Below are 25,174 nucleotides of genomic sequence, written 5' to 3' on the forward strand. Positions count from 1 at the left end.
AAAAAAAAAAAAAAAAAAAAAAAAACCCACCGGGAATATATAACATCAATTTATTCTTACACTTGATCTAGACTTCAATTTTACTAGCTTATATACAATTTATCAATTTCAGGAGTCTTATTCCATTTGTAATAAAATATAAAATGAGAATATATATATATACACACACACACACAAATGTGTAATATACCTATTACTAAATTTAAATGCTTTTTTACGTATGTAACTATAGGCAGATGAAAAAGTTTAAAAGTATATAAAGCCTAGTATAAAAACAATTCATTATACTTTTTCTTCCTTCTGTAATGTAATACTTCTTTCTGGCTTAAAAAAATTATATAACATATTTTAAGATACAACATTTTAATCACTTAACACTTTCATTTATAATAAAGACTATAGTGACTACTTCAGAACATTCTGACTACATAATGTTTCCTCCTTGAGTTAAAAAAAAATGCTTAATTGTGGGGGGAAAAAAAAGAATTTACTACCTTAGGTATTTTTTAAAGTGCACAGTTCACTATTTTTAAATATATACACATTGTTATGCAACCAATCTCCAGAACTTTTTCGTCTTGCAAAACTAAAATTTTATACCCATTAAACATTTCCTCCTTCCTGAACCTTTGGCAACTTCTATTCTACTTTCTGTTTTTATGAATTTGACTACTCTAGATAGATAACTCATATAAGTGGAATCAGATAGTATTTGTCTGTCACTGGATTACTTCACTTAGTATAACGTCCTCAAGGTTCATCCATGTTGTAGCATCTGCCAGAATTTTTCTTTAAAACTTAAATATTCCACTGTACGTTTTTATCACCTTTTGCTTATCTATTCATCTATGATGGACACTTGAGTTGCTTCCACCTTTTGGTTGCTGTTAATAATGCTGCTACAAACATGAGTGTACAAATATCTCTTCAAGACTCTGTTTCAATTCTGTTGGTTATATGCCCACAAGTAGAATTGCTAGATCAACATGGTAACCCTATTTTCAATTGTCTGAGGAACTTCCATACTGTTTTCCACCGCAGTTGCACTATTTTACATTCCCACCAACAATGCATGAGGGTTCCAATTTCTCTACATCCTCATCACTTGTTGTTTTCTGTTTTTTTAATAGTACCCATTCTAACCAGTATGAGGGTGATATTTCACTGTGGTTTTGACTTGCATTTCCCTAGTGATCAGTGATGTTGAACATCTTTGCATATGCTTGTTGTCCATTTTTATATCTTCTTTGAAGAAATTTCAAGTCCTCTGCCCAGTTTAAAAAAATTTTTTAGACATAGGGTATCACTATGTTGCCCAGACTGGTCTTGAAAGCCTGGCTTCTAAGTAATCCTCCCACCTAGGTCTCCCAAAATGCTGGGATTACAGGTATGGCCACTGCAACTGGTCCTTTACATATTTTTAAATTGGGCTATTTTGTTGTTTTTGTTGAGTTATAGGAGTTGTTTGTGTATTCTGGGTATTAACCCCTTATCAGATATAAGATTTGCAAATATTTTTCTCCCATTCCATAGGCTACCTTTCATTCTGTTACTGTTTGATGCACAAAAGTTTTAAATTTTGATGTATTCCAATTTGTTTAATCTATGATGTACAGTAGTTTATGTTTAATTGTTTTACTTTTGTTGCCTGTACTTTTGATGTCATGCCAAGAAACCACTGCAAAATCCAATGTCATTAAGCCTTTCCTCCATATTCTTCATTTATTTATTTTTTGAGACGTTTCATTCTTGCTGCCTAGGCTGGAGTGCAATGGTGTGATCTTGGCTCACTGCAACCTCTGCTTCCCAGGTTCAAGCAATTCTCCTGCCTCAGTCTCCCAAGTAGCTGGGACAACAGGCATGCGCCACCATGCCCAGCTAATTTTTTTTTTTAGTAGAGACGGGTTTCACCATGTTGGTCAGGGCTGGTCTTGAACTCCTAAACCTCAGGTGATCCGCCTGGCCTCAGCCTCCCAAAGTGCTGCCATTACAGGTGCAAGCCACTGTGCCCGGCCTTCCTCCATATTCTTACGGGAGTTTTACAGGTTTAGATCTTGCGTTTAGGTCTTTGATCCATTTTGAGTTAATTTTTGCAGATGGTGTAAGATAAGGACCCAATTTCATTCTTTTACATGTGGATATCTAGCTTTTCCAACACCATTTGTTGAAAAGACTGTCCTTTCTCCCACTGAATGGTCTTGGCACCTTGTTGAAAAATCACCACCTTTTAAATGTACATTTACATTTGAATATGAGCATACTGAACACACTATAGGATGAAAGCTACACCATATCATACAGAAAAAAATTACTTTTTCATATGGGAGTAGTAAAGGAGAACAAGAAAGGTAAATATTTTAACTGTAAAAGATTTCCTTTCAAAATATAAAAGTTGACAAACACTTAAGGTTAATCACTTACTAAGCTTCAGGTAATTAAAAGTGCATCTTATTCATTCCTGCTTCACCTTCCTTGAGGGATTCCAAGGACTTAGTACCAAATTCTGATCTCTATTTTAACTACTTGCATATTCTACTAATTTTTACGTTAAAAATAAGAAAAACCTCATATAATAGATAATACAGACATCCTTTCTTCTTTTTACACTAAACAAAGCAAATTATTTTTCCTATATACTTTTTCCTCATATATTTTAGGTTTTTTGTTTTTGTTTTTAGTTTTTTGAGACGGAGTCTCACTCTGTCGCCCAGGCTGGAGTGCAGTGACACAATCTTGGCTTACTGTAACTTCCACCTCCCAGGCTCAAGTGATTCTCCTGCCTCAGCCTCCCCAGTAGTCTGGGATTACAGGCATATGCCACCACACCAGCTAATTTTTGTATTTGTAGTAGAGACGGGGTTTCACTATGTTGGCCAGGCTGGTCTTGAACTTCGAACCTCAGGTGATCTGCCTGCCTCAGCCTCCCAAAATGCTGGGATTACAGGCATGAGCCACTATGCCTGGCCTAGTTTTATTTTAAAATAGCTATAAAAGGGCTCTAATAATCATCCCTACCCCCTACCAATAGTAACTAATCATGAATTAAACAAATTAATTTATGTATTTTGTTTTGTTTGAGTCAGCGTCTCACTCTGTCACCCAGGCTGGAGTGAAGGCGTGTGATCATAGCTCACTGCAGCCTTGACCCCCTGGGCTCCAATGATCTTCCCATCTCAGCCTCCTGATTAAGAAGGCACCACCACGCCTGGCTAATTTTTATATTTTTTGTAGAGATGGGGTTTCACCATGTTGTCCAGGCTGGTCTTGCACCCTTGGGTTCAACTGATCCTCCTGCCTTGGCCTCCCAAACTGCTGAGATTACAGTAATTTATGTTTAAGACTCTTTTAAAGTGTTCATATCTTATGCTACATTGTATTTTTGTCATTTCTCTAACTACTAAGAGAACTAATCACAGGATAACCTCTCCCCACCTGCAAGGCTTATAATTAAAAAAAAAAAAAAAAAGGGAAAAGGGAAAGAAAACAGATATGGTGTCATTATCTGTCCTGGGACAGCCTTAAGGATCAACTCTGCCAGACTAAATTGTTACACACTTGAAGGCAGGGGTCATGTTTTAATTACTCTTTGCAAAGAACTATAGCACTACAATATTTTACTCAAAAAAAGAACAAAGGCATAATGTAATATCGAATTTAAATGGAGTGAGAAATTTGCTCAGCTTTTCACAGGCTAAATCAGCTCCTCCCTGACATCCACTCAGCAGTGGAAACTGGAAGCATTCCTCCTCTATCGCAAAGTACCAGGAAAAACCAAAGTAAGTACTTTCTTAAAGTTTGCTGTCTTTCTGGCTCACACTTTTGGGGACAATTAGGAAAATTAAATATTTTAGCCTAAAAGCTTTCCTTACAAATCTCCTGAATGCTCCTAAACTGAATGTAAAAAAAAGTAAACAGATATTAAGAACATATTGGCTGAGGGCAGTGACTCATGCTTGTAATCCCAGCACTCTGGGAGGCTGAGGCAGCAGGATCGCTGAAGCCTAGGAGTTCAATGCTGTAGTGAGTTATGATGCATTCCAGCTCTGATAACAGAGCAAGTCTCTGGAGAGGAGAGAAGGATGGAGGAGGAAGAGAGCGAGCGAGCGAGCCAACACAAGCGCCAGCGCTTTTGATAAATCTTACTATGACATATCAATACTGGTAAGAAATGTCTTCTGTGGCCGGGCATGGTGGCTCACACCTGTAATCCCAGCACTTTGGGAGGCCAAGGTGGGTGGATCACGAGGTCAGGAGATCGAGACCATCCTGGCCAATGTGGTGAAACCCCGTCTCTACTAAAAATACAAAAATTAGCCGGGCATGGTGGTGTACACCTGTAATCCCAGCTACTCAGGAGGCTGAGGCAGGAGAATCACTTGAACCCGCGAGACAGAGGTTGCAGTGAGCCGAGATCACACCACTGCACTCCAGCCTGAGCGAGAGCAAGACTCCGTCTCAAAAAAAAGAGAAATTTCTACTGTATATCAGGCACTCGATAAATACTGCTAACCAGGACCTACTTCATTTCTATACCTGGTTTGGGCTATGCTTTAAACCTTAAGATCTAACATAAGAAAGACTATCTGGATTTGAATCCTGGCTCTGCCACTTACTGTATAGCCTTGGGCAATTTACCAAGCTTTTCTGTACCTTAGTCTGTAATATAGTAAACAAAAAATCACCTCAAACCAAAAATGGTTAATAACAGTAGGTAACCAAACCATAAAAGAAAAAATTGATAAAACTGACTTCATCAGAAGTAAAAACTTCTCCAAAGACCAATTAAGAAAATAAAAAGGCAAGACAGACTGGGAGATCATATTTGCCAAAGTGCTTGTCCTTTTAAGTACAACTCAATAAGACAAACAACCGATGTTTTAAAATAGGCAGAAGATCTGAACAGACACTTTACAAAAGAAAACATACAAATGCCCACTAAGCACAAGAAGAGAGACCCTCAATCATCACTAGTCATCAGAGAAATGCAAACAAAACCCAAGGTGAGATACTACTTCATACTTACTAGAATGGCTAAAATTAAAAAGATTGACAATACTACATGTTAGCAAGGATATGAAAAACTGAATAGCCCCAAATTGCAAACAACCAAATGTCCTGTTTTTGAATGGGTGAACAAACTGTGGCATTCCCAAATTGTGGAATACTTCTCAGGAATTCAACATGCAAGAATCCCAAAGTCATTATGTTAAGTGAAAGAAGTCAAACACCAAAGATAATACAAGATTCTGTTTATACGAAATTCTAGAAGAGGCAAAATTATAGGAACAGAAACCAAGTTAGTGACTGCCTGGGGCTCAGAGTCCACGAAGGAAAATGACTGCAAAAGGACATAAAAATACTTTTTAAAGTAAAGAAATTGTTTTATATTTTGATTGTGGTGGTAGTCACAGAAATATTATCAAAATTCATCAAACTATATACTTAAAAGGGTAAATTTTATTATATGTAAATAATACCTCAATTAAAAAAAACATTCAAAGTAGCTTTGACACAAATGTTAATATGATTGTCACCTAAATTATACTAATTGTACAAAGAATCAAGAAAATAGTAAGATTGAGGCCGGGTGCGGTGGCTCATGCCTGTAATCCCAGCACTTTGGGAGGCCAAGGTAGGTGGATCACGAGGTCAGGAGATTGAGACCATCCTGGCCAACATGGTGAAACACCATCTCTACTAAAAATACAAAAATTAGCTGGGCCTGGTGGTATCACTGCAGTCCCAGCTACTCGGGAGGCTGAGGCAAGAGAATCGCTTGAACCTGGGAAGTAGAGGTTGCAGTGAGCTGAGATCACGCCACTGCACTCCAGCCTGGGCAACAGAGCAAGACTCCGTCTCAAAAAAAAAAAAATTAATTAATTAAGATTGGTAGGTGAATTAAATGAGATAATACACATAAGTTCCTTGACCTGGCACTGCAAGTACTTAAAGTACTAGCTTATTAGACTTTCAACATATATTTTCCCCTTCTTACCCCAATATGCTACTGGCTGAGTAAATTAACAGGTATTTCTACTAATGATCATAGATCATAATGCAACAAAAATTAAGATTTTATTAATGTAACAGGCAGAGTACTCATATTTACTTCATTATGGCTAACTCTCACTAATAAGAGGGTAGTATAGAAATGTGAAGAATCCAAAACTATTTGTTTATTTTTCTCTTATTCCTCAAATCTGAGGGAAAAGTATAAAAAGTAGGATTTTTATCTTAGTGATTCTCAGGCATGTTAGTCACATACCAAAAACATAAAAAACAACCTCAATCAAGTAGCCTAGTATCAGATATATCACCAGGCTTTTACAGGGGTGAATGGAGAGGAGTGAGGCTTTAGTACTCTTGGGATGTAGGCCCAGCACTTTGGGAGGCCGAGGCAGGCAGATCATGAGGTCAGGAGATCGAGACCATCCTGGCTAACATGGTGAAACCCTGTCTCTACTAAAAAATACAAAAAATTAGCTGGGCATGATGGCAGGTGCCTGTAGTCCCAGCTACTCAGGAGGCTGAGGCAGGAGAATGGTGTGAACCCGGGACGCGGAGGTTGCAGTGAGCTGAGATCACGCCAATGCACTCCAGCCTGGGCGACAGAGCGCGACTCTATCTCAAAAAAAAAAAAAAAAAAGAATAGGGTAGAAATAAATCTTTCATCTTCCAAATCTATTGCCCTCTTCCATTTTAGTGAAATATATTTGATGGGGTGAGGAGGGTAAAAGAACAGAACCCCTATTATAGATGTATGAAAATCCTCATTCTTAATTCAACTTCTTTTGTAAATGGGCTATGACCAGTTCTAATAATTCACAACCTCTAATATTTAGTTAAGAAAACCCAGTTAGGGAAACCATCACCTCTTTACTCTAATTTCTGTAACATATTCCACAGTAGTAATAATCAGTTTCCTTAGATTGATTCTGTCTTTCCCAACTTCCTAGGACTAAGCAAGATGGTTGAACATTGTTTCAAAGGTTTGTGTGCATGCATGGTCAACAGATGAAGTTAGGACTCAAGATGTTATAACACAGCTTTTTCCATTATAAAAACAGTCAATAATCCTAACACTGCCACAATAATAATAAACATCTGAGTGCTAACCATGTGTTAGGCTGAATGCTAGGCGATGGTGTACATTATCTTAATCCTAAACATAATAGTATGTACTTATAAAATCATATATAATATATGTAGTATATATGATTATCCATAACCTTAGATGAAGAAAGTAAAGAACAGAGTTTAAAAGATGGTACGGCTGGCCGGGTGCGGTAGCTCACGCCTGTAATCCCAGCACGTTGGGAGGCCAAGACCGGTGGATCACCTGAGGTCAGGAGTTCAAAACCAGCCTGGCCAACATGGTGAAACTCCATCTCTACTAAAAACACAAAATTAGCCAGGTGTGGTGACATGTGCCTGTAATTCCAGCTACTTGGGAGGCTGAGGCAGGGGAATCACTTGAACCTGGGAGGTAGAGGTCACAGTGAGCCGAGATCACGCCATTGCACTCCAGCTTGGGCAACAAGAGTGAAACTCCGTCTCAAAAATTAAAAAAAGAAAAAAAAAAAAAGAAAGAAAAAAATAGTATAGTAAAAGCAACAGACATATACAAAGCAAGTGTAGGTATAGCTCGGATTTGTTTACATATGATATGTTTATCTTTTCAATGGGATTTTTACAAATAGGCTCTTATAGTTCTATGTTAAATACTGAAGTCATACTAGAATTCCCAAATTAGGATGACTTTCCATTGAAATATTTCTATTTATTCCCTTGGGAGAGGTACAATATAAAGGATCAGTGGAGTCAATGAACAATATTTTTTCTTCATTTTGGTAAATTACCTACTGCTATAAAATATAAGTATAAAACTACAGGCCGGGTGCAGTGGCTCACTCCTGTAATCCTAGCAATTTGGGAGGATAAGGTGGGCAGATTGTCAGAGCTCAAGAGTTCAAGACCACCCTGGGCAACATGGTGAAACCCTGTCTCTACTAAAACACAAAAAATTACCCGAGCATGGTGGTGCACGCCTGTAGTGCCAGCTACTTGGGAGGCTGAGGCACGAGAATCACTTGAGCCCCACAGGCAGAGGCTGCAGTGAGCCAAGATCATGCCACTGCACTTCAGCTTGGGCTACAGAGTGAGATTCCATCTCAAAAAAAAAAAAAAAAAAAGGAAAAAAACCCCCACAAAACTATAAACTGCCTAACCAATGTTTCTTGTTTTGTAGGCAACTAAATACATTACGTCATAGATGTTTTACCAGAGGTATATTGCTCTATCCTAGTATTTCCAATTACCATCCTAAAGAGGCCTCTAAGGGTCTTTTTGTGTTGGTATTAGTCTTTTATGGTTTTTGTTCCCGCATTCTTTACAGAAGGAACAAGAATGGAATCACACAGGCTCCTACAGACTTCTTTTTACAGAAGCAGGGAAGATTAAGTGGCTTACTTATGTTAACATACCATAAGGAACAATGAAGACAGGAACCCTGGCTTCCTAACGCCTGGCTGGAAGCTTTTCCTGTGAGATCGCACTGGCTCTAGACAGGTGTGTCAGAGGTACAAAGTCAACTGAAAGTTATCTCTTTTTTTCTCCCAACTTGTATTTTAAAAAAATAACTCAGAAAATCTTCTCACTCTGCTTAAAATTCTAGGAAACTGAAACTATTCACCATAGTGTTTTACTGAGAAAATCTCAGTACAGAAGATAGCAATCTAAATTCTCAACAATTCTTAATTCTGTTCACCAAGATAACTGCTAAAAGGATCTGGTATCTTAACTCTATCAACTTCTTTAATACAGAAATTCTAAGGATAGAGTAAGGATTTAACGGGTGGCAGGAACAAGGGGATCTGACAAGGTCAGTCACTCTTAGGTCACCTAAATAATGATGCCACACCCATTCTGGCAGCCCTGGAGGTTCATATCCCTAAATCAACAACAACAACAACATTCTAAAATAACTGTCATAATTATCTGCCACAAGACTGTATTTGATTTTTACTGCTATCTTATTCAAACAAAAAATTAATATCACATGAGCCATTAACCTACTAAGGACCCAAAGGAAAAGGGAGCAGGGGCATGGCCAGAACTGGAGCTTGGAAAGAGCACAGCTGGATGGGAAGCAGAATTCACCAGGCACACAAATGATACAGGATGCAGGGAAGACTTAGTGGCAAGAGACAGAAAGTAACTCCTCAGTTCCTGCTTACTATATTTCCTTTCCAGATCCATGCTTAGTTAGCAATTCAACTAGATACAGAGCTGAAAGACAAGGGAATGAAGTCCACATTGAGCCATGGTGGCGAATAGGGGGAATACTTATTTTTTCCCTAATCTAGAAACAAACTACAATTGCTTGTCTGTGGCAGAAAAGAATAAAAGACGTAACTCAGCCACCAACTTCCAATAAGCCACATGGTCTACAAAGTTTAACTTGATGTATGGGCTATTACTCCTACAAGATTAAAAAATAAGAATATTAAATGAACTAAAGCCATTTAAAAGCATTTGAGGCCAGGCCTGGTGGCTCATGCCTATCTATAATCCTAGCACTTTGGGAAGCTGAGGCGGGCAGATTGCTTGAGCCCAGGAGTTCAAAACTAGCCTGGGGAACATGATGAAACCCTGTCTCTACAAAAAAAATTAGGCTGGGCATGGTGGCTCAGGCCTGTAATCCCAGGTGTCTGGGGGGCTGAGGTGAGTGGATCACTTGAGGTCAGGAGTTCAAGGCCAGCCTGGCCAACATGGCAAAGCCCCATCTCTACAAAAAACATACAAATTAGCTGGGCCTACGTAGTGGTGCATGCCTGTAGTCCCAAGCTACTTGGGAGGCTCAGGCATGAGAATCTCACTTGAACCTAGGAAGTGGAGGTTGCAGTGGGCCGAGATGGTGCTACCGCACTCCAGCCTGGGCGACAGAACGAGCCAGGCATGGTGGCACACACCTGTATTCCCAGCTATTTGCGGGGCTGAGGTGGGAGGATCACTTGAGCCTGAGAGGTGGAGGCTACAGGGAGCCGGCCCAAGTGACAGATCGAGACCCTGTCTCAAAAAAAAAAAAAAAAAAAAAGGCATTTGAAAATAAATTAGTAAAAATCATACTTAATACTTGAAAATAGTAGTTCTCAACCTTTTTTCCTCAGGACCCCGTAACATCTTAAAAATTGAGGACTCCAAACAGCTTTTGTTTATATGACATATCTACTGATATTTAGTTAAAAAGTAGTTTTTTTTTTTTTTTTTTTTTTTTTTTTGAGACAGTCTTGCCGGTCACCCAGGCTGGAGTGCAGTGGCATGATCTCAGCTCACTGCAAGCTCCGCCTCCCGGGTTCACACCATTCTCCTGCCTCAGCCTCCTGAGTAGCTGAGACTACAGGCGACCGCCACCATGCCCAGCTAATTTTTTGTATTTTTAGTAGAGACGGGGTTTCACCGTGTTAGCCAGGATGATTTCGATCTCCTGATCTCATGATTTGCCCACCTCGGCCTCCCAAAGTGCTGGGATTACAGGCGTGAGCCACCGCACCCGGACAAAAGTAGTTATTTAATAATTAATTTTAGAATAACCCCATGTTAATGTAAGTAATTTAATTTTGTGCAAAGTATTTTTATATTTTGTATTTTCCAAAACAAAAAAATATTAGTGAGACAAGTGTCATTGTTTTAGAATGCTATACATGTAGAAATATGTTTGACTTGTAACACAAGACAACCAGATTCTCATATCTATTTCTGCATTCATCTGCTGCAATTTTGGTTGAAGTACATGAAAAAAAAGTCCAAACCCACAAGGATAGTTGAAAAGGACAGGAGCCCTTTAATAACCTTTTAGATAATTGTGAATATAATTATCTGATACTACATCAAAACTGTACAAGTTGTAAGTTTCATAAAAGTCAATTACAATGTGGAAACTGAAAGTGTATCAGTGAACTTTTCATACTGTTAAATTAAAATCTGTTGTCTAACTTTGAATGAATTGTTTATTCACACATGATCTTGTAACATCTTGCATTGGTCACTGAGAAAATATTGGTTCTTTGTTATACAGATCTTCCAAATGGACACATTTCATTGTATATTTAAAACCACATTCATTAATACCCACCGATCTCATCAGAAGTCTTCGGAAGCTGTCAAGCACACAGTGGCAAATACGAGTTCTCCTAAACTATAATTTTTACTTGAAAACTTAATGGCAAAAAACATTGTCAGTTGTTTTTCCTTGAAGTGACAGATTCACTCCATTCATTCTCAGAAAAACACCTGCCAAATACTGAATCAAGTCTGCATAAGCAGATTTGCCCTTTCAAGTAAAAATGGTATTTCATGAAATAAATGCAGTTAGTTCAGATCTCACTAAAACAAGAGCACAAGTACTTTTCCTTGAGACAACCATCATATTTTGGGGTACAGAAGTGCTCTATATGTGTGTCCCTTTCTGTCACAGAATATCAAAGGGATGTGAAACTCAAGGATTGGGTTTTAATAAAACTAATAACTTTTACTTCTTTATCACAACATTCTTACGTGAAACTAGCTTTTTCTCTTATGTAAATAGTGAAGGAGTGGCAGTGGAAAATACCATGACTACTGGAAGAGCTGGTTACCACTGCCTTGATTTGTGTTAAGGAACCAGTTTTTTACCACTGCAGCTTTTGTACCATCAGTGCAGATGTCAATACAGTAAAAAGTCAAATAATATCTTAGTATTGTTATGAAAATAAACGACATTTGGGACCCCCTAAAAGGATCTCAGGGAGCCGTAGGGATTCTCAGACCATTCTTTGAGTACTACTATTCTAAAATATCTTTACTTTTAGAAAGGATAGAATCCTTTGCTCCTATATGTTGCAAATAGCAATAAAGCTAAGTAAAACACAACTCAAAAAAATACCCTCTTACTTTTGCCAAGACTAAACACAAATGGTTCATTTCTATCGTGACTGGAATCAAACTTCTTTCCATTTGACAATTTTCCTTTGTAATGGACATAAACTTTGTCTCCAATCATCGGCGTTTCCTCACCATTCCCCACTCTTTTGACAATCTAGAAAAGACAAACATTAAGAAAAAGGAGGTGAAATTTTTTACTTGTAATCAGAGAATAAAAAGGTCACACAGTCCATCCCAAGACATCCAGGCAGCTATGCAAATATACTATTATCCATTCTTTCTAATGCCTTCCTTCATTCCTCACAATAACTCATTGTTAGAAAACTGACCTTTACCAACCTGCTTTTATGTTATAGCTGCTTTTATTGCTAATCACACTATTTATTCCTCAAAAAAAAAAAGGCATTTGAAAATAAATTAGTAAAAATCATACTTAATACTTGAAAAAAGTAGTTCTCAACCTTTTTTCCTCAGGACCCCGTAACATCTTAAAAATTGAGGACTCCAAAGAGCTTTTGTTTATATGACATATCTATAGATATTTAGTAAAAAAGTATTTTTTTTTTTTTTTTTTTGAGACACAGTCTTGCTCATCACCCAGGCTGGAGTGCAATGGCACGATCTTGGCTCACTGCAAGCTCTGCCTCCTGGGTTCACGCCATTCTCCTGCCTCAGCCTCCCGAGTAGCTGGGACTACAAGCGCCCGCCACCACGCCTGGCTAATTCAAAGAATTAACCAATAAATCCTGTTCATTGGTTTAATGCCCTATATTTTGACACTAAACTCTCATAACACAGATTTGTGAGCTAGTCCATGTACGCACTGACTTAGACCAGAAAGAATGGTGGACTTTAAAAAATATTCAAAAAGAAGCTTAAGTAAAACTTCAAAGGTGTAATTTTATTTCCCTCCTTTGCTAAAAACATTAGCTTCTGAATAGATTCTGCTTGTTTATTTTCAGAAAGCCCAATTTCCTAGTAAAACAGGTTACATTTCCTATTATTTGACACACAGTCTATCTGTTAAAAAAATGAGTATCACTGCACAGTTTGATACGATACTGAATAACTTGTTTTCTAGTAAAGTATTTAGCTATTGTAAAATCCAGTGTATTTATTTTGTTCTTGGCAGAGCAAGCTGCTAATGTAGTTGGTGAGTTCTGGGAAAAGAAAATCAAATCCAGGTGTGTGATGGTTTAATTTGTCAATCATCTATGCCAAATTAATCATTTTTGGTAGATAACAGAGGATGGTAGCTAACATCTGATGAACATCTTTTTGGGGAAGGAGTTTGCTTTGAGTTTTATTTAAATGATTCAATTATTTGTTCCTAAATTCTTTTTTGACAAGTATACCCTCCGCCTAACATAAATATCACATAAACACCGTGAACCTAAATTCCACAGCTTTCTTAACTCAAAAGCCCAAACAACTTTATTTTATTTTTTGAGATAGGGTCTTGCTCTTTTGCCCAGGCTAGAGTGCATACAGTGGTACAATCATAGCTCGCTGCAGCCTCTATCACCCAGCTCAAGTGATCATCCCACCTCAGCCTCCTGAGTAGCAGAGACTGCAGGCACATGCCACCATACCTGGCTAATTTTTTTATTTTTAGTAGAGATGAAATCTTGCTATGTTGCCCAGGCTGGTTTGGAACTCCTGAGTTCAAGTGATTCTCCTGCCTCAGAATCCTAAAGTGCTGGGATTACAGGTATAAGCTACCACACCCAGCCCCAAACATTCTTTAAAGGCAAAGAAACATTACTGACCTTCTAGGACTTCAAAAGAAAAAAATAGTTTTCAAAACATCAAAAGACATTACACAATATTCTACAAGTGCTCATGTTCATGGACTGCATGTGGTATTTGGGAGGCTATGCTCAACTGTCAGCCTCGTGTGGAAGGAATCTGCATTTCTACGACTATAAACAGTCACTGGGCATTTGGGATGAATGGCTACCAGAGAGTCAGAGAGCCATCCACACCAGCAAGTGGTACTATGGTATCACTTCAGGCTTCCCTAGCAAGATGAATTTGTGCCTAAATCTAGAGTTGCCTTAAGGACACAATCTAGGTTCTATTCATTTTTAAAATATAAATTCAATTTTTATCTTCCTCGGATAGTTACTGAATTTCCAAACCAGCACTGTTTTTTTTTTTTTTAAATACGCAATAGTTAATAAGATAGATTACTATAGGATAGGCACTATACTAAGTGCTTCACCTAATCCTAATAACTCTATGAAACTGATGGCATTATTATTCTAATTTTAAAAACAAGAATTTAATCACAGAGAGGTTAACTAAATTGCCCTAGCTTGCACAGTTACTAGACCTACTTAAATCTTAACCAAAAGCCTCATGGTGAAATCTGAGGCTCTAGACAATGATAAATGATATAACTTAAAAGGCTTCAAATCTCCAACATTTCTTAATAAGCCTAAAAATCTTGCAATTAGATTTACTCCCTAGAACAAAACAGGGTCTGAGGCAAGTTGGGGATCATGTTCTCTGGATGTGGGCACCCTGAAAAGAGGCAAGGGGAAGTCTTAAACAGAGGCAGGGAGATGCTGAGGACAGCCACGAAGTCTCCACTGTGTCTAGAAGCTTCCTGGAATTTAGGATGAGCAACTATAGCTACAAGGTTGAGAAGTCCTCAAAAAGAAGACAACAGGATGTAAATCTATAGCATAAAGCCCTTATTCTATAGCTGCAAGTCTCCAAAATTTGACTTGGTACATAATGGCAATTCACATATATTCAGAAAAGAGCCAGGCACAGAAGAAAGGCTTTCACATAAGCAAGGTTAGACAAAACAAAAATTCTTATTTGCTACTGCTGGCACAAGAGATATGAAAACTCAGCATCCTGGTAATATTTAGAATGCATCAGATAATCTTTTCAGGAAAAACAAAACTTAACTATACAAAACCTGTATGTGTTAACAATGTTGTAGGAGAAATAACTACTTAATGGGACTAAAGCCACTTAAGCTTTCTCAGACTCAGTTTATTCACTTATAAGATGGAAGAATCAAGAGATGCTCTGATTGTCTCACCACATTGTTGTAAGAAACAAACGAACAAAAAAATTCATGTGAAAATGATTAACTATAGAGTAAAGAAACACACGCAGTCATGCATCGCTTAAGGACAGGGATATGTTCTGAGAAATGTGTCCTTAGGTGATCTCATCCTTGTGTGAACATCGCAGAGTGTACTTACACAAACTTCGATGGCCTGGCCTACTAGTACACACCCACATTAGTTTGGTTTCGCCTATTGCTCCCAGGCTACAAACCTGTACACTGTGTTACTGCACTGAATACCGCAGGCAATTGTAAAACAGTGGTATTTGTGTATCTAAACATATCTCAACACAGAAAAAGGTACAGTAATAAAAGGTATAAAAGAAAAAAAAGTGTACACCTATACAGAACACTTACCATGAATGGAACTTGTAGGACTGGAAGTTGTTCTGGATGAGTCAGCAAGTCAGTAGTGAGTGAACGTGAAGGCCTAGGATTTTACCATACACTACCGTAGACTTTATAAACACTGGACACCTAGACTACATTTATTTTAAAAATTTTTTCTTTCTTTAATAATAAATCAATCTTAGCTTACCGTTAACATTTTTACTGTGCAAACTTTATGACTTTTTTTAGCTTTGACTCTTCTAATGTCACTTAGAACACAAACACACTATACAGCTGTACAAAAATATTTTCTTTCTTTATATCCTTATTCTATAAGCATTTTTCTATTTTTAAAATTTTTTATTCTTTTACTTAAAAGATTTTTTTTTGTTTAAAACAAAGACACAGACACATACATACACCTAGGCCTGCAGAGGGTCAGGATCATCAATATCACTGTCTTCCACCTCTACATCTTGTCCCACTGGAAGGTCTTCAGGAGAATAACATGCATGGAGCTGCTGTCTCCTATAACAACAATGCCTTCTTCTTGAATACCTCCTGAAGGACCTGCCCAAGGCTGTTTTTTGTTCGTTCATTTGTGTTTGAGACAGGATCTCCCTCTCTCACCTAGGCTAGAATGCAGTGGTATGATCATAGTTCACTGCAGCTTGGAAATCCCAGGCTTACATGATCCTCCTGCCTCAGTCTCCTGAGTAGAAGAGAGTACAGGTACATGCCACTAGGCCTGGCTAATTTTTTAAATTTTTTTTCTACAGATAGGGATCTTACTATGTTGCCCAGGCTGGTCTTGAACTCCTGGCCTCAAGTGATCCTCTTGCCTTGGCTTCTCAGGGTGCTGGGATTATAGGCATGAGCCACCACACTCAGTCAAGGGTGTTTTACAGTTAACTTTTTAAAAAATAAGTAGAAGCACACTCTAAAATAATGATAGAAAGTATAGTAAACACATAAACCAGTAATATAAACATTTATTATCAAGTATTATGTACTATACATAACTGCATGTGACTGCAGCGCAGTAGGTTTGTTTACACCCACATCACCACAAACACGTAATATACTATATTACCATGTTACAACAGCTATGACACCACTAGGCCATGGGAACTTTTCAGCCCCATTATAATTTTATGGGACCACCGCTGAAGGTGTAGTCTGTCACTGACGGAAATGTCATTATATGGTGAATGACTGTATAGTGCTTTAATAAGTAGGAAAGCTAATTCAAAAGTAAGATATATTACTCTGAGGAAATCTCAAAAGATTTCTTCACTGTACACAGGAACAATATTTACATATAAAAATAAACCCCTTTGGGCTGGGCACGGTGGCTCACGCCTATAATCCCAACACTTTAGGAGGCCAAGGCAGGTGGATCACCTGAGGTCAGGAGTTCAAGACCAGCCTGGCCAACATGGTGAAACCCTGTCTCTACAAAAATACAAAAATTAGCCAGGCATGGTGGCAGGTGCCTGTAATCCCAGCTACTCGGGAGGCTGAGGCAGGAGAATTGCTTGAACTCAGGAGGCGGAGATTGCAGTGAGCTGAGATCGCAACATTGCACTCCAGCCTGGGCAACAGAGGGAGACTCTTGTCTCAAAATAAAATAAAATAAAATAAAATAAAATAAAATAAAATAAACTCCTTTGAATTTTTCATGTTAGCTTTTCTTTCCTTAAAAAGTCTTAAAATTGTCATTAGCTAGCTTTAGTGTACTAAAAGGATACATTAAAATAGTAACCTATTTGTATGCTCTGAGAATAGGGAAACATAGCCCTTTAGAGTGAGATATAACTTGGACCTGAACCCCAGGTAAATCTGCATTACTAAGATATATGATGTTGGGCAAGTTAATTTACCTAGCCCAGTCTCAATTTCAACATCTATAATCTGGGATTAGAAATTAAAATATCTAGCTGGGCGCAGTGGCTCGTGCCTATAATCTCAGCTACTCAGAAGGCTGAGGTGGGAGGATCGCTTGAGGCCAGGATTTCAAGACTTGCCTGAGCAACATAATGAGATACCCTCTCTCAAAAATTTAATTAATTAATTTAAAAAGAAAATCCCAGCTACTCAGGAAGCTGAGATGGGAAGATCACTTGAACCCAGGAGTTCAAGACCAGCCTGGGCAACGTAACGAGACTCAACTCTTAAAAAAAACCTTGAAGTTATGAAGACAAAATGAGAATCTAGCTCTACTGTTTAGCACTTAGTAACCCTCAATAAACATTTTCCACCCCAGTCCCCCTCAGAAAGAGTATAAACAATCTTTCCAGACAGCAGATTTCCTTGTATGTCATTCAGCTTTGTGGCCTCACCTTTAATACTCCCCTGTCTTTTTTGGAGGTAATATCCTCTCCCTGCTCAGCAACAGTGGCTGTGGGGCTTTCTCCACTGTTCTTGGCACCTTCATCAGTAGTCATTGTCTTTTAAGTAAAGAACCTGGTAAGAAGAAAAATATTTTAGCTAGGAAAAATATCACTTCTTTATGAATCTTCAATGTCCCTGGGAACTGAGCTCTACCTAACCTAAGATTTACTTAGGGCCAATAAGCTTAGATACTGAAAATGAAAACAAAGGCATTTGCTATGAGCGTGTATTGATGTCATTGGGCATATAAATAAAACATCATCCAATTCTTTAATTTCCCACCTAGCTCTGGTCTCAAAACAGAGAACAGGACAAGTCAGGTTGGGTAGTGATTACATTCCTTAACATAACATGGTGAGAAGCAGTTCCTTCACAACTTTGAAAACATCCTTTTTCTATAGCCATATTCTTGACAGAGGGTTAAGACCTTATCGGTTCTTAATAAAAGAAGTGACAATATATCAATCACAGTGAGACACAGAGCAGGCTTAGTATCTAACAGACCCAAGTCTGGGTCCTAGCTCCAGCTCCTGACATTTCCAATTTCCTTAATCTTGCTGAGCCTTCCTTTCTCATCTACAAAATGGACACAGTACACTATTCATGGAGTTACAGTGAGGCAGCAGTGAGATAACATTTGTTTAAAGATTAGCACAGATTGGTAACTTCAACATGTTTAACCATTTATCATCATGACTGGGCCTTCTGTAGGGTCATTTTTCATCTCCTGCCCAAAATACCTACAGAATGTTCTTCCATGTGGCATTCAAGGCCCTTCACAATCTGGCCCTAATCTACCTTTCAGTTCTAGCTGCCACTATTTTCTTTTACTTTCTTTCATGCGGCTCATGCTCTAGCCAAACTAGGCCAATTCCACTTCTACAACAAGCCCGGGGCTTTCCCATAGTCATTCTTCTGGTCACTCCCTTTCGTTTCCAAAACATCCACCTCCCTCAAATGCTACTTCTATCATACCAACCTTGACCCTCTATTTGTAGGCCATTTTGCCCTTTTATGTACTTCCTTAGCTCTTCTATCCATTTGTTGTCTGTAAGAGATTTATAAGTCTATGCGCCTGTTAGGTTTAAAAGATCTTTCAGAGCAAGGTCCATGCTTTGTTCCTATTTAGATTCCCTAGAATGCCTCTACCTTTAAGAATGGTAAGACAAAAAGTGCAAGGAATTTGTAATGGAATTTGGGGGGTTCTTCCTCTGATCCTTACAAGCTGTTTGATGTTGGCTACCTTAACTTCTCTAAGCCTTTTTTCCTTACCTATGTGATTAGAATAAAAATACCTGTTTTCACAGATAATCTTCTGGATGAAGTGGTATAATGTGTATTTTTAAGGTATACTATTCAAATGTTAGTTCTTATTGTTATTGTTGGTCACCTGACAGACATTTTTTTCATGTAAGGCAAGCCAATGTAACCAACAGGCTAATCATAGGCTAAACAAAACACACCTAGCCACTGCCATGATGAATTCCAACTGCTCCCTGCTTGGGCAGGGAAAATCAAGAAGGACTCACTCCTACAGCTATTACACATTAGGCTAATAACAAACTTAAGGCACCCTAAAGTCATCTCCTGAGCCTTCTTGTCTAGAGTCAAACAGTCTTTCTGCACTTGTGGAAAATGTCCTATTGATACAATTGTAACTAGACAACGAAAACATACATTGTAGTGTTTTAACTCATTTCCAAATGACCACTACTGATTTCAGTTCAACAAAGACACAAATCCAATTGTTGTGCCCAAAATCTTCAAAGAGAACACCAAAAACCAGGGGCTAAGTCCCTCTGCTTTAGTTTCTAGTACAGTTTATACCAAACATAAAAGATCCAAATGTTTGGCTCAGGATAAGGGAAAGGCCAGAACAAATCGTTCTCAAACAAACAAAAATTATGTACCTAGCTCTTCATGAGGCTGGCTAGATAATCAGGAAAATCAGAAGAACGGCATTGGTTCCCAGCTTCCAGAAACCCACTGCTTATAACATGCTTCTGTGATGCACAGAAACTTGTAAAAGGCACCTTGATAACAGAGGGAAAAGATCTCTTAAATATTTGGAGGGTCCTGGACTGTATGCCTGGGAAAATATATGCACACAAAAAAATTTCCTGGGAATTCACAGAGATGCTGACATCCATCAATAGATCTCTGGGTAAACCTGGGTGTAAAGCATTGAACAAATTAAAACCACCAGGTGAGAGGTTGTTGGCAAAGTACCCCACAGATAACTAATTATTAAAAAAGAAAAAGGGCCTTTCAAATAAAATGATCTGACTGACACCACTTTAACAAGTGATCTGCATCATAACCAAACTCTGCATCACCAATAACGAAAAAAACTGCTATTACTCTGTCTCCTAATAGGATGTAGTGATGTGATACAGATGTGCTATCATCTATGTGGTATCCCTATCAAAAATGTTTAACCAGAAACTAATCAAGAAGAAAAGACAAAAACAGATTGTGGAGCATTCTACAAGACCACTGGCCTAGACTCTTGAAAAATGTTAATGACATAAAGAACCAACAAGGTGGTGTGCACCTGTAGTCCCAACTACTCAGGTGGCTGAGGTGGAAGGATATTGATTGAGCTCAGGAGTTTGAGGCTGCAGTGAACTGTGATCATGTCACTGTACTCCAGCCTGGGCCGAAGGGTGAGACCCCATCTCTTAAAAGATAAAAAAAGAGACAGAAAGAAAGAGAGAGAGAGAGAGAGAGAGCGAGAGAAACGGGATTGAAGGAGACTATAGAGATATGACAACAAAGTGTAATCAGTGATCCTTGGCTGGATCCTGCATTAAGGGACAAAATATGATAAGAACTTGGAAAAGGAGACTGTGTATTAGCTTATTATTACTGTATGTTAGCCTTCTGGAGTGTGATATAATATTACGGTTTTATGTGGAGTAATATCCTTGTTCATAGGAGACACATGCTGCAGTATTTAGGGGTGAGGTGTCATGATATCTGCAACTTGCTTTCAAATCATTCAGAGTGCTAGAGAGATCGCACATGCACAAATGTCACAAAAAAAATCAAAACAAAGCACTGAGCAAACATAACTACAACACATCCAAAGACAATGCTTTCTTTTGAATGTTCATCATTTGGAGTTCAGCTAAATTTTTAAATGAAAATACTGTCAATGAAGAAATGTTTTCAGGCTGGGCACAGTGGCTTATGCCTGTAATCTCAACACTTTGGGAAGCTGAGGTGGGTGGGATCACTTGAGGCCAGGAGTTTGAGACCAGCCTGGCCAACATGATGAAACCCCGTTTCTACTAAAAATACAAAAATTAGCCAGGCGTGGTGGCACACGCCTGTAATCCCAGCTACTCGGGTGGCTGAGGCACAAGAATCGCTTGAACCTGGGAGGCAGAAGTTGCAGTGAGCCGAGGTCATGCCACTGCACTCTAGCCTGGACAACAGAGCAAGACTCTGTCTCAAAAAAAAGAGAGAGAAAAAAAAGAAACATGTTCTTTTGGTTCTCACACCTTGCTATTTTGAAAACAATGGCTTGTTTAAATCCAAGTAAATAGGCAACCTATATAAGCTGATTTACTAGCTTTCTAAATTCCATTTGATAAAGGAATTAGCTCTTCATTTTTTGGCTCCAACACTTCAAGGGATGCAAGTCATCTTAGTAATCTCAGAGGATGGCTCTTGTCAGCGGTACTGAGTCCATAAGAAGAGAAGTACTATGAATAATTAAAACACAAAGATAAAAACAACAAGAAAACAAACTTTTGAACTTTCAAAAGCAGATAAAGCTGGAAGAATAAAGAAATAAACTGAATTTTCCAAGTATTTCCCCTTAATTCCAACTAAGCCATTAGGAGTATAGGTTTTTGTAAGCTAACAAAACAAATGAAACTTTTTCCTTGATTGAATGTTATATAAAAAAGACAGTAAGGACCGACAATTCCTAAAAACTGTAATGACACACTGAGACAGTTTCACCGTTTTTATAAGAGAGACTTTTCTTCTTTCCCTCACCCTAGGTTTATTCTGGATTTAATATTACTATGTAGCTATGGATATTAATCTATGATAAAGCTTATTGTGCTGAACTGTCCAAAGGCGAAAAATTGCTATCCAGTACATCAGAAAGGGAATACACAGTTCGTTCTGTTATGGACATGGCAGATAAGCATATACTCTCCAAAGTGCTAGTCAGCAAACACCTGAGATATAACAGAAAAATGAGAATACACTTAATATTTTATCAATAGTGTACTGAAAACTTCAGTTAACATAACTAAACTATCAGGTCCCCCAAATGAGAAGTCATTTTAAAGCCATATCCACCAATTCCCTATGTGTATTACGTAAATTACTGTATTGTTCTCTTTGTTAAAATATCAGTGTCTTGCCTCAGATTATGCTACTAACAGGGGAGTTTTCAGAAAGATATTTCTTTGGTAAACTTATTTTTCTTCTCAGTACAAGTAATTACTGAAGAAAACAAAGCTAACAGACCACACTTTCCCTGACTCTGAGTGCTGAGTTGGATAAATTACTGTTTTTAAGTAAGCAGAAAGCAAAGGATTATATTAAAACAAACAAACAAAAAAGCCAGAAAATATTAGACTATCCAAATGTTACTATTACATACTAAAGGATGAACCTGAATACAATACTATTCCCCTTAATATGATTTTACCCTATTTGGCCTCAAAAAAGTTGAACGACAGGATTAAGTCATCAACTTCCTCTCCCCATCAACTTCATCCCAACTTCTTGGGATGACAAGAAAGGTTTAAAATTTGCAAAACTCTGAGGTGGAAAACAAGTGTTCCTAACTGAACCAGAACTTTGGGGGAATTTCTGAACACTACACAGCAGATGAGGTTAGACCGAAGGAGAGAGCAGAGAAGAGAAAGTTGCCTCCCAAACACCAACTGTTAAGAGCAGCTCTTCCCAGGGGAGGCTGGAGAAGCTCTAGGTCTGGGGTCAGCCCCAGAAAGCAGGAGTGAGCTAGGGGAATGCACTGGAGAGCGGCATCTGGGGGAAAAAGCAGAACCTGTGTTTGGATCAGTTAGGCCAGGTAGGTTTCTTTCCCTCCAGAGTGCACACTGCGGCTCCCATATTTTCTTCTCTGGAAGACATATAATCCTTATTTTTGGAGTTCAGACCCATTGCAAGGATATGTCAAGGTACTTGTCTTCTTTCCTTAATTCCTGCAGGGGCCTTGATATTCTGGCCTTTAACTGCTGAAGACAAGTCTTCGCGGAATCTCCAGAAAAATTTTCTAGCATTATTTTTTTCCTTTGATGTCTCTGTCCTCTACTTCTAGAAGTATTATTAGATAGACTTTGGACATTTTGGTTTTATCCTTCAGGTTTCTTAAGTATTTTTCTAAACCTGGGCTAAACAATAGAATCACCTGAGGAACTTAAAAAAGCTACTGATGCCTGGACTCCAGCCCAGAGAGTCTGGATTTAATTTGTCTGTGGTGGGGCCAGGGTAATGGTGTTTTCAAAAAGCATGTTAGATGATCCTAATGTGCAGCCAGATATGGTTGAGAACCATTGGACATTTCTCCCGTTTTTCATCTTTGTCTCTGGTTTTATACCCTAAGAGAAAATCTTTGATGGAATTTTTATTTCTTACTGTCTCTTAAGAGATAGGGTCGGCCGGGCGTGGGTGGCTCATGCCTGTAATCCCAGCTCTCAGGGAGGCAGAGGCGGGAGGATAGCTTGAGCCCAGGAGTTCGAGACCTGCCTGGGTAATATAGCGAGACCCCGTTCTCCACAAAAAGGAAAAAAAAAAAAAAAAAAAAGAAAAAGAGATAGGGTCTTGCTCTGTTGCCCAGGCTGGAGTGCAGTGGTACCATCATAGCTCACTGCAGCCTTGAATTCCTGGGCTCAAGCAATCCTCCCCCTCAGCCACCCTAGTAGTTCAGACTACAGACATGTGCCACCACACCTAATTTTTTTTTTTTTTTTCCAGAAGAGACAGGGTCTCGCTATGTTGCCCAGGCTGGTCTCAAAGTGATCCTGGGCTCAAGTGATCTTCCTACTTCATCCTCTCAAAGTGCTAGGATTATAACAATGAGCCACCATGCCAGGCCTAATGGAATTTTTACATCACCATTTGGTCATCAACTATGTTCAATATATCATTTAGTGTGCTCAAGGGATTTTTAGAAGAATTTAGTGGCCAGGTGAGGTGGCTCAAGCCTGTAATCCTAGCACTTTGGGAGGCCGAAGCGGCCGGATGACTTGAGGTCAGGAGTTCAAGACCAGCCTGGCCAACATGGAAAAACCCCGTCTCTACTGAAAATACAAAAATTGGCTGGTCATGGTGGTAGGTACCTGTAAGTCCAGCTACTTGGGAGGCTGAGACAGGAGAATCACTTGAACCCCGGAGACAGAGGTTGCAGTGAGCCAAGATCGCACCATTGCACTTCAGCCTGGAGGAGAAGAGTGAAACTCCATCTCAAAAAAAAACAAAAGGCCAGGCTGGGATCATGCCTGTAATCCCAGCACTTTGGGTGGCTGAGGCAGACAGATCACGAGGTCAGGAGATCGAGACCATCCTGGCTAACATGGTGAAACCCCATCTCTACTAAAAGTACAAAATATTAGCCAGGCATGGTGGCGAGCACCTGTAGTCCCAGCTACTTGGGAGACTGAGGCAGGAGAATGGCGTGAACCCAGGAGGCAGAGCTTGCAGTGAGCCAAGTTCATGCCACTGCACTCCAGCCTGGGCGACAGAGCAAGACTCTGTCTCAAAAAAAAAAAAAAAAAAGAATTCAGTAATAATGTTTTTTATTTTACATATTCTTATCGGATTGCTCATTTTCTTAGCACTTAGTCTTTATTTTGTAGATGCAATTACTCTGAAATCTTTCTGAAGATACTACTGAGAAAATGGAGCATTTCTTAGAAGTGTTTGGCTAAAAGGTTGTTTTTTTTTTTTTTTAAGGAAAAAAATGCCTCGACCTTCTGGGAGGTGGCATTTTGTGTATCCTCTAGCATCTCCCAAGAACACTAGGCAGTAGGGATTATCTGAAGTTGGAGAAGGTAAGAAGTGAAAATAAGAGAAAGATAGCATATTGTGAACATGAAAGTTAGAAGTAGAAGAGAGATGTATAGAGAGGCAGAAGTCACAGGTGAGAAGTTTGATACTTATACTATGGTTGTAAAGGGGAAACATGAAATGCTTTGGGTGAAAGGGAAGTAGAGAGCAAAGGCTTGAGAAAAGAACCAGACAGGCTTAAATGCATATAGGGGAAAGAATCAAGGGGAGATGAAAAAGTCATGATGCAAGAACAGGAAGAAAGCAAGCATGGATCGGTTCATCAACTAAACACAGATCACTTAGTTCCAGCCAAATTTTAACTGTATGGCTAAATAAAAGTATTTCAAAGTTTTTCCTTAAGAGGATGGTCATGGGAATGTTAGAGTAAAATTTGGCAAATGC

The 25,174-nt window shown here is 38.8% G+C and overlaps 1 protein-coding gene across 4 annotated transcripts in view; it reads right to left on the reverse strand.

Moving 5' to 3' along the window:
- FKBP5 (FK506 binding protein 5) overlaps positions 1 to 25,174 on the reverse strand; it is a 153,996-nt gene that overhangs the window by 54,329 nt on the left and 74,493 nt on the right. For all 4 annotated transcript variants that reach the window (XM_025382064.1, XM_025382066.1, XM_025382063.1 and 1 more), the window contains 2 exons: positions 17,683 to 17,806; positions 11,932 to 12,076 (listed from right to left, as the gene is read on the reverse strand). In XM_025382064.1, the coding sequence (XP_025237849.1) occupies positions 11,932 to 12,076; positions 17,683 to 17,787 (250 nt within the window). In that variant the 5' untranslated portion in view covers positions 17,788 to 17,806. The remainder of the gene's footprint in view (positions 1 to 11,931; positions 12,077 to 17,682; positions 17,807 to 25,174) is intronic.

The sequence above is a fragment of the Theropithecus gelada genome, chromosome 4, assembly GCF_003255815.1.
Source record: "Theropithecus gelada isolate Dixy chromosome 4, Tgel_1.0, whole genome shotgun sequence".
NCBI classification, from domain to species: Eukaryota; Metazoa; Chordata; class Mammalia; order Primates; family Cercopithecidae; genus Theropithecus; species Theropithecus gelada.